Source organism: Bison bison, unplaced genomic scaffold, assembly GCF_000754665.1.
Source record: "Bison bison bison isolate TAMUID 2011002044 unplaced genomic scaffold, Bison_UMD1.0 scf7180017864145, whole genome shotgun sequence".
NCBI lineage: Eukaryota > Metazoa > Chordata > Mammalia > Artiodactyla > Bovidae > Bison > Bison bison.
In genome coordinates, this window is record NW_011494717.1 from 10,157,234 (window position 1) to 10,167,894 (window position 10,661).

The 10,661-nt window shown below is 51.0% G+C and overlaps 1 protein-coding gene across 1 annotated transcript in view; it reads left to right on the forward strand.

The window, feature by feature from the left end:
• FOSL2 (FOS-like antigen 2) overlaps positions 1 to 5,823 on the forward strand; it is a 22,230-nt gene extending 16,407 nt beyond the window's left edge. The window contains exon 7 of the mRNA XM_010840700.1: positions 2,300 to 5,823. Coding sequence (XP_010839002.1) covers positions 2,300 to 2,831 — 532 coding nt within the window. The 3' untranslated portion in view covers positions 2,832 to 5,823. The remainder of the gene's footprint in view (positions 1 to 2,299) is intronic.
• The last annotated feature ends 4,838 nt before the right edge of the window (positions 5,824 to 10,661 follow it).

Genomic DNA, 10,661 nt, shown 5'->3' on the forward strand with positions numbered 1-10,661 from the left:
GAAGCTGGGACCCCAGGGCTCCCGGCCCTCTCCCCTCCCTCCCTCACCCCTAGTAACTGACAGAGTTAGTGTGGGCAGAAGCATTCCTTCTTCTGAGCACATGGGTCAGCCCTGCCCTGATTTGAAGGAGGTGGGTGGGGAGAAGGGAGCTGGCCTTTATCACCCAGCATGGACCCAGAAAGAACTGGATAAGCTTCTTGGGCCTGGCACCCTGTTCACCTCAGCATCTGAAGGATTCTGTGCTGAGATCTGCTGGGGCTCCTGGGCGAGGGATGGCAGAGGGTGTCGCCGTTGCCGGCCAGCAGCCAGGCAGGCCCAAGCCTGCCCCCTCCAGGGTTCCTCTTCCCAGGTTCCAGCCGCCCCCATGCCTGCCTGCCTGCCGCCGGCAGGAGTGGGCCCAGCCTGGCTTCAGCCATCTGGTTCTCTGGGCTTCTCCACCTCTGCAGGGTCTTGGCGCTCCCTGGGTCTCATGGGTATGGATCATAGGCAGCTGAGTTGTACTATCTTGGGGTTTTCTCATATCCTCTGTGGGCGGGAGGGTTCCCCGCCTCTGCTCTGATCCTGAAGCTGTCACCTCATTGGTACCTCATTCTGCCCTGTGAGTCATTCTCCCCTGCTAGCTAATTGCCCCCACCTGGGGGCCCTCAGCCCCGCCCTTCCCTCCCCAAACCTTGACCTGACCGACATCACGTAACTCCCTCCAGAGCCCAGCCCTCCAGGAGGGGCCGTGTGCCGTGTGGAGGAAACCCAGAGCCAGGACTGACTCTTCCTGGGTGGAATGTTTTCCAAGTGAGGAGATGAGGTGAACTGTGTCAGTGGTCATTGCACTGAGCAGCCAGGTTGGAGCTCTGGAAATCGAAATGGACTTGCAAATCCTATTACTTTATTTAATCCTCCCAGCTACCATTCCCCTGCTTCCACTTCTCTTTGTCCATCCCAGAGCCCTTGTTCATGGGCCTTAAATGTGCACCGGGTGAATTCTATGATGCCCTTGGTAGTGGCCTGTGGAGGTGTTAGAGGCGGGAGGAGGAGTGGGAGCTCTCCGATGCCAGGTGGGGCAGATCCATTAGTGATCAGCACTCCCCGGGAGACACCCCGGAGAGCCCTCCCCACCACTAACCTTTCAGGGAGCCATATCCCCCTGGGTCTACCCCCAGGTGCTTCTGCCACCAGCCCCAGAATAGCCTGTGCCCCAAGGCCCGTCGGTTTTCCTCCCCTCTCTCCCCTTGAAGCCTCACACCCTACACCCCCGCCTCCCCACGACCTAGCCACCCAGCCTCTGAGCCACATCCTGCACAGGAAGCCTCTCAGAAGCTCATGACGTTCATCAGACCCTTGAGACAGATGGAAAGTTTTTTTCACTCCGGAATATGCTGTACTCTGCTTAGCAAAGCTCTGGCCCATGTCATCTCGTTCTCAAACAGGAATCTGTGTTCGGGAAAAGTGGGGAGGAGGCTGGTGACACATACCTCTCCGTAAATTCCATGACGACCCCCCCACCTCCCGCCACCACGTGCATCTGTTGCTTCTCTAGCTTTGTGTGAAAGGAGGGGCTGAGGTCCTTGCAGAGGGTCCCTGCCGGCCTCATTTGCCCACTCAGGCTGGCAGGGGTCTCATCTGTTGAAGCATGGGGGCTGAACTGAATGTTCTCTCGGGGTTCTGTGAGTCCTGAAGAGCAAAAAAAGAGAAGAGGGGCAGTGAAGATCCAGTGGGATGGATTGAGTGCTTCCTACAAGCCAGCTACTCCTAGGCTTGTGTGTGCAGACAAATATCCAGTCACGCAGCTCAGAGTTCAGTGTGATATGTCCCTGGCGAGCTGGAGGGGCTTGAAGAGGCATGGGGGGTGGGGGGAGGGATGCAGCTGCCTGTTCTGCTCCCTTCCCCTGCCAGGTCTCACTATTACTCACCCCCTCGGAGTACCAGGGGCAGTCCTGACAGAAAAGCGTAGTAGCACGTGGACTCTGCAATCAGATATATTGGAGTCAGATCCAGGCTACCCTATCTGCTTACTCTGGCATCGGGCAAATGGTTAAACCTCTTGGAAACTCAGTTTTATTATTAGTGCTCAGTCATGGCCACTACAAGGGTTAATTCACCCTTCCTCCAAGCTGACTCACCTCTACTCTCAACCTGGAGTTCTGGAAACAAGGAATCCTGAACATGCAGGTGGCCCAGAAGCAGTCGGGTGTGAGCTCACTAGCTTCACGGTCCTCTGAGGACCGTGTTTGGTTTTCCCTCTCTCACCCAGATCTGACACCCCCTGGCCCATCTCCTACCATCCTTCACATCCTTCCCCTCTTCCCCTGCAGGAGACTGAGGAGCTGGAGGAGGAGAAGTCGGGCCTGCAGAAGGAGATCGCCGAACTGCAGAAAGAGAAAGAGAAGCTGGAGTTCATGCTGGTGGCCCATGGGCCTGTGTGCAAGATCAGCCCCGAGGAACGCCGGTCCCCGCCGGCCTCTGGGCTGCAGGCCCTGCGCGGCGGGGCCAGTGGAGGGGTCGGTGCCGTGGTGGTGAAACAGGAGCCCCTGGAAGAGGACAGCCCCTCGTCCTCATCGGCGGGGCTGGACAAGGCCCAGCGCTCCGTGATCAAGCCCATCAGCATTGCTGGGGGCTTCTATGGCGAGGAGCCCCTGCACACCCCCATCGTGGTGACCTCCACTCCTGCCATCACTCCGGGCACCTCGAACCTCGTCTTCACCTACCCCAGTGTGCTGGAGCAGGAGTCGCCGGCATCGCCTTCTGAGTCCTGCTCCAAGGCTCACCGCAGAAGCAGTAGCAGTGGGGACCAGTCATCAGACTCCTTGAACTCCCCTACTCTGCTGGCTCTGTAACCCAGCTCCCAGGGGCAGGGGTGGGGGTCCTCGTCACTGCCTCCTGCCCAGGGACCAGCACCTTCCAGCGCTCCGGGGCCGTGAGGAAAAGAGGGGGACCCTGCCAGAGAGCTTCCTGGCTCTGGGGAGACCCAGGTGGGATTTGGTGGTGAGTCGCCGGAGGACTTGGATGAGCTCTTGGAAGGCACAGGACCTCCTCCTCCCTCGTCCATCTCGCGAAGCAAATCCGTTTCTTGAAAAACATTGGAGAACTTGGTTTGGTGGACTCGGGCATCTCCCTGGCTTCTGAAGAGCCTGAAGCTGGTTTGGGCCATTCTTGTCCCTCAGTTCCGATGTGTCTCTGGAGTGATGGTGTCCTTCCCGCCCCACCAAGCATGCTCAATGCCTTTTTGTTTTCACCTTCCCTCTATTTGCCCCTTCCTTCCCCCAGTGTCAGTTTCACTTCCTCTTAGTTTTTTATCGAATTTGCCATGACATTTCATCTGGGTGGTCTGAATAGTAAAGCTCTTCATTTCTGAAGAGGGGGCAGCAGGGTGACTCTTTGGCTGGGGCTGACTTGTCCAGAAGGGGACAGTCCATGTGCAATACAGAACCTTCCCTCCTCTGACACTTCTGGTCCACCACCATCTCCGGAACCGCCAGCAGGGCTCCTTGAACTCTCCAGGAGAGGCCACCATCGCCAGGAGGTTTGGAAGACCCTTCCTCCCCATCCTCGGAGACGGCTTTTGGAGGAGCAGCTTGGCCAGAAGACAGGGTGTGAGTGAGACAGCGGGGGCACGGATTGGGTTTGCCAAATGCCTAATTACCAGGCCAGGAATGGCCAGGAATAGTGCCAGCGGGCCACACGGGTGTCCCAGCCAGCCTCTCTTCACCCCGTGTCTTGAATAGGACGTCTCTTGTAATTACCGCCTCGTCGTTCAGCCCTGGACCCTTCTCTCCTTCCTTCCTCGGAGCCACACGTCACTCCGAGTCCCTGCCCGCTCCACCCTCCCCCACCCTGCCTCTCAGGGTGACGCCGCCCGTGGAGGTTTAATGAGCGTGGGCCTGGCCCCTCCCCAAGCCTCAAAATCGCCTCTGCTGTGGATGGAAAGGAAGGGGGAGGAAGGAGGGAGGCAGTCAGAGTGGGGTTTGCCTCGCAGCAGCCCCAGCGCCTGCTTCTCACCTCTCACCAAGGTGCTGGGCCATGCTACCCTCTGTGGTCATCTGCTACCTGATGGATCTCGCGCTTGTTCTCTTACACTCCCCTGCCCCCTCACCCCAGTGTGCTTCCCAGGTCCACCAGCCAGCTGTGAACAGCTGGCCCAGAGCTGCTGTTGTGGCTTGCAGCTTATGTGCCATTCCCCAGGGGCTGCTGAAATCAGAGATGAATCCCACTGCAAGAGAGCTGCCCTTTCCTGTGGGGTGGAGGATGGGGAAAGGGGGTCCTCCAGCCACCCCCCCACCTCCTCCCGGGAGCACAGCTCCGCAAAGCTCAGCAGAGTCCCCGCCTGCCACCCCTCGGAGACTTTTTTTCTCCCCAAGGCTGGTCTTCCAGCATTGGCCTCTGCTGGCCTAGTACTCTGAGGGAGGCCCCGCTATTGTGATTCAGCTCTAGAGATCATTGTATGATAATTTAAAACTATATAGATATTATTTAAATCAACCCAGTGGGGGTTAAATCTCAAAGTTGGACTTGGGAGAGGGAGAAAAAGTGATGACATGATTGCTCACCTGTTCCCTTCACAGACCCAGGCCTGGCACGCCGGCTGGTATTTAATGTTCATTACTCACTTGCCATGCCCTAGACACACTGAATGGAACAACCCAATGCCTAAAATACGCAGCCCACTATGACCGGGAGTGATGTGTGGAGGGGTAGGACTTGCAAAGAGAGGAGACTAAAAGAAACAGGATTTTCCCCCCAGATGCTTTAAATATGTTATTTCCCACATTCCTTGGCTGTGATGCTGCCCCCCAGTTCCCCAGAAGTTCTGGGAGGGGCGCTTCTAATAAGATGGGGCCTTTGGGTTTCTGGCTTCAGATTAATCAAGGACACAGAGGTCAGCTAGGAGTAGCAGGAGACAGGCAAAAAGAACTGGGGTGAACTCAGCTCTGAAAGACTTAATCATCTCAAGTGATATTTGTGGCCAACTGGGAGCTATTTCTTTTTGAATATATGTATTATATATTTCTTAAATGAAGCTGCTCTCTGGTGTTTTGTTTCTAAAGTCCCTTTGTGCCCCACTTTGCACAGCTCTGATCCCAAGGCAGGCCCTGGCATGTGACGTGGGGCCAAGCTGGACATTCCTGAAATGGAGTCTGGCTTTAGTTCAGATTTCAAACTGCATTGGCTTTGGGACCAGCAGAAAGCAAGAACCCAGCCGCCTTGCAGGACTTCGAGGCCTCTGAGCTGTGTTTCTATTCAGGACCCTCTAACTTTGTTCTTGGAGGTAGTTTGGCTTCCTCAAAGCCAGAGGTTATTTGGAGAATTCACTCTTGACTCACAGGCATATCCTCAGTCACTGCCTTCTGGCTGGTTCTCTAAAGTTGCTGCCAGACACCAGGCCTGCTGCTTCCTCCTCCTTCCTTTCTCCTCCTCCTTGGGAGCAGCGGCAGGGGGAGCCTTTGGACTTGGGCAGGGAACCCCATGCCCCCCTGTGTCCCCAGCCATGAGGCAGCTGGTGTGGACTCCAGTTGGGCTGCAGGCAGCTCTGGGACCACATAGGGCAGGCACTCCTTGACAGGCTGGTGTGAAACACACAGTCCCCTTGGCCACCTGGCTAGCCTCTTGGGAACAGCCCTCTTCCTGTCGAGTGGGTGGGGACAGCTGCTGACACAGGACAGAGAGAAGATCCCAGGTGAAGCTTAGGCAATTACCAGAGCCAACTCAAAGCGGAGAATTCACTGGGGAAGTTTTCAGAAAGAAATCATTTTTCTGCCTGTGAGACTGGCCAGGTGTCTTCACTGTGGCCCATCCCACAGGCAACTCAAAGCCAGGAACCATCAGAGGCTACTGGTTCCCTTTCTCAGGCTTTGGGGAAGGGAGTCTCCTCTCTGTTCCCACTAGGCTCCATCTTAAGATTGAGCTCAACTTACAGGCATTGGGACTTTTCTCCCTTTTCCTTGATGGACCAACAGTGCTTCTTGCAATCTCACCTTGTAACTTTTAGGTTGATTTCCTCCCTTGATCAGACATCCATGTGGCCTCTTTAAGAAGGAAAAGAATAGCACCTACTATGTGCCAGGCACTGTGTTAGGCACTTTTATATATATATACTCTCTTTAGGGTGAGACTAAGTGATGAGGACTTCCCTTATTAAAAGCCCACCACTAATGGATCAACAAAAACACTTGGAGGTGAGAAGGTCTTTCTCCAAAGATCCAAGGCAAGATTGCCTTCAGTCTGAGGTTTGTTCTCAAAGACCCACCCCCTACAATATCCTCCACCTCTAAATGTGTTTCCCCTGTGATGTGCTCCTTTGCACTCTTCAGATGGTTAACCTGAGTCCTTATAGAATTTGTGGACCAATAGGATATGTGGCGTGTGTAACTTTCTTTTAAAAACTTAAGTAAAGTGGTCTTGCTACTTTCTGCTTGTTGAGTCTTCTTGGCATTCAGTCTTAAAAGCCAGCATCTCACTATTTATTGACGGGTCGTGTGTATGTGTGCGTGCGTGCGTGCGTGCGTGTGTACATTTCTAGGTGTGCCCATGTCCTCCTGCACCTTTTAAAAAGGAAACCCAGTCACCCCACTACCTATGTGACATCTTCTCATGCTTCTAGTATATTGGTCATATATCAACAAAGGGTTTTAATTTTCTAAGGCTGACATGTTCAGGAGGAGCTGGGTCAAATTTTGAGCAGGGCATGGGAAGGGAAGGGGGAGAAGTAATTGACATTTATTTTATTATTTATTTTAAATGTTTACATCTTTGTGTTGTACCAAGCCTGAATAGAAACAGATAGCATTAAAATGCTCAGTTCCTCTCTCCCTCTCTTTCTTCTTTATAATTTTTTTTTTTAATTTAGGCTAATGATGCTTTGTTTCTAAAATGATTTGTGACTTGTGCTGTATAAACTGTATAAAAAAAGGTTCTGTTTTTAAAGATGGTGTGTCATTCCCCTGGGGACAGTGGTCACCAAGAACTCTACGTTAGAACACAAGGAAAGATCCTGCTCTGTTCATCAAAAATTATTTTCTGTGTATGATTAAAAGTTTATTCCATTTATTTTAGTTTGTGGTTACTTGATGTCGAGGAAGAAAAATGTTCACATTTGTATAAAGAATAGGTATCAGGGTGTCTTTTCTGAAGTGACAGATGTATATATAGTATTTTGGTATATCGTGGCAAATCAAAAGCTTCGTGCATCTGTATTTGAGGTATGTTGATGATGTGGAATAAAGACTGCTCTAAGATCCTGGAGGTAAAAAAAAAAAACATTGTACAAGATTCCTACAGCTTGATGGGGGAATTTAATTATCTTTCTGAGCACCTTGTCTTTTTTTTTTTTTTTTTTAAATATTGGTGAAATGGTCCCATTGGGAAGGCTTCTAAATAGGCCTCTCCAGGCAGGACTATGAGCTCAAAAATCTTTGTATAGTTTTGAAATTTGAGGAGTAGCTCAGCTCTGAAGCATCTCTGGTGGTGTTTTGTTGTTGTTTTGTTATTTTACTGTAATACAAGCCTACAGTATTTGCACTAAAGAAAGCTTGTTAGAAAAAGCTTGCTGCTATGGAAGAAAGAACATATTACAACTTTTTTTCTTTTTTTTGTTAGCTTTTTCACTTTCAATTGAGTAGCTTTTTGTAGAATAAAATGAATTAAGATTGAAGAGCCTCTGATGGTTGGTTTATTCTGTCTTTTCTTCCTATCTTTTCTGTCGCTTCTCTTTTTTTCCTTCTAGGCTTTTCTACCTTTGGCTCCGTGGGCAGAGTTGGTCTTTCTGTTGGGAATGGGGAAGCAGGGAACAGCTCCCTGGGAATCTCTTTCAGCAAAATTAGAAGGTAAGCTGCTGGGGGTGGGCTGCCTAGACCTTCCCCACCTCCTTTCTCATGCTTCTTTCTCTTTACCCTCTCCAACCCCTCCCAGTCCCATTTCCCACTTCTTAGGGCCTGATTCTCAGCTAGCTGCCACGTACTGCCAAATGCTAGCCACTAACAGTTCACAGGGCTGTCCCTTCCTGGGGGCACTTTGGATTTTGTTTCAATAAAATTGACTCTGGGGACTTGAGAATCTTCAAAAAGCCAATTTAAGGTATTGCTCAGAGGGTCCAGGTGGTTGCATGAGGTCATACGCAGGCCTCTGGAAACAACCAAGGCATGTACATAAGTGGGACAATCACATCCGGACGTCCTTTTTGAATAGACACAGGTTGGTGGGTGTGGAACACTGAGAAGTGTCAGCTGGACCCTGCCCAGGAAGCCGGGGGTAAATGAGAGTGTCTGTCCTGGGTGCTCTAGGGAGGCACACGTGTGAGTAGTTAGCAGTCAGGATGGTCGGCAGCAGCTGAATGTTAGGCACTGAGTTACCACTCCTAACCTGCGGAAGAGGAGCCCAGAGTGAAGGCCTCGTTCCTTGGAGGACCCAAGAGCTCTGGACTGTGAGAGTTACGGGCACTCTGAATCCTAGCCCTGCCTCTCTACTCGTAATCTCTCTGAACCAGAGTTTCCTCTCTGTAAAGGGGGAGGGTATTGATAGTGCTGTGGGAACCCCCATGTTTTATCTCCTTTCCCTTTTGAGAAGGCCTGGGGTGTGAGGAACCGGACATTCAAAACTCTTGGCACTGGGTCTCCCAGCAACAACTTCTGCCTGAGGAAACAACACAGGCCATGGTACCTGGGGTGTCTCAGTGGTACCTGCATTTTTCTGAGCAGTTGATGCGGCTCTTTTCGGTGTAAGTGTCCAGGAGGCAGATGCTGGGAATGTTCACATCAGCTTCAGTCGGCTTTCTGGGTTATGCTGCCCTGAGAGAAGCATGTGTCTCTGCTTGCCTCTCATGCCTAGGCGCTTCCGTCACATTTTTCATCTTCCAGTAACACTTCGAAATCTCCTTCGTTTGTTTGAATTCCCACCTCTTCACCCACATGGCAATTAGAGAGGTTGGTGATTGCCAGGTGCTTATTAAGTGGAGTCATAAGTAGTCCTGCTTCTCTGGGCAGCTGTAAATGCCTTAAAAGCATGCAGAAAGCTTCTTAGTTTTGGTTGTTTTTTTTTTTTTAATTGAGAAAAACAATAAGGGGCCACCTTCACTGGGTTCTAACAGGGTCTGTTGGGGAATTCTGCAATTCCGGCTGAGTCTAGGCTGTCTTGGTCCAAACTGGTTCAGTGATCTGGCTTGATGGTAAATGCTGTCGATTACATTTCTAACAGAGTTAGAGTTCTTTGGACTGAATGGGGTTCTCTCCCAGGAAAGGCATCTTGGTGAGGAACTCCCAGGACCTAGAGTTTCCCAAGTGGATGCTTGTCACTGGGCTTTCTTTGCTCACTGGACCACTGCTGGCTAAGGGAACAGGAATTTCCCCTGGAGTTGCTATTTTCCAAGGTGGTAGCTATGTTTGTTTCTTAGGCTAGTGAATGAAACGGTATATGTGAAGGCACAAGGAAAGGTATCAAGTGCTAAAAAAGGAAAAAAAAAAAAAGGAGGAGACTTGGTTATAAACTTGACTGATGCAACTTGATTATAGCATAGCCCCTGGGTTTTGAGCTCCGAGCTGTGTTTGAAATGAAAAGGTGTGATTTCCCCTTGGGTCCTGTGTGTTTAAAGGATGGATGGGTACTTGTTCGTGGGCAGCCCAACCCCGCTGGCCCAGGGCCCACCGGGCCTGAAAGTCGAGAAGGAGTGCTGATGGCCTTCCCTCCCCACCAGCCTCGCACCTGCCCTTGTTCACGAGTCTGTTCCTCCCCTGACAGAACAAAAGGACTGTTTCCTGAGACACTGTGAGCTGTTAGGACAAGTCCACCCGCCCTTCTTCACAACTGGTCTTCTCCTTTTCTGGACCTGCCTGGAGTGGAGAGAAACTGACCCCCGATTCTGCCCTCTGGGATGGGATCATCCTCCTTCCTCCCCACGGGTCCCAGTGGACAGTCAGATGGCCCAGGAGAGCATCTGGGGCGCCATCCGCAGGCTGTGAGCTGTTGTCTCTGCGAAGTTCCCCCTGGTTTAAAGGAAAAAATAAAGCCTGCTCCAGGCTCCACCTCTGGAACTATCAAATCCTTAATCAAACTAAGCACCTTCAGAAGTCCTTGTTAAGGACTCAGCCAGTGAAGTAACAAACCAAAATACACACACTCAGCTGGTTGGTAATAGTGCTCAGCTGAGTGTCTCTGAGGACACTTGGAGGTCATGCTTACACATGGGGGGACTCCAGTCTTGATCCAAAGGTGCAGTACAAGGTGCTATGGGACCTTGACTCTGGGGCTGCCCTGGAATATAGCACTGCCGTGCCCTTCGGGACATTTAGAAATGATTCAGTGTTTATGCAATTTTTTTTTTAATTGAGGTAAAATTCACAAAACTATAAAAGCAACCATTTTATGAACTTCTCTGGCAGTCCAGTGGTTGAAACTTCCAGTGCAGTTTGGATCCCTGGTCAGCGTGCTAAGATCCCATATGCCTCCTGGCCAAAAAAAACAAAACATAAAACAGAAGCAGTATTTTTAAAAAATTCAGTAAAGGCTTAAGAAATACTGGTCCACATCAAGAAATCTTTTAAAAAGTAACCATTTAAAAGTGAACAATTCAGTGGCATTTAGTACCTTCACAATGTTGCGCAACGACCATTTCTGTCTAGGTCTAAAACATTTTCATCACTGTGAGAGGAAGCCCCGACCCATTACACAGTTGCTCCCTT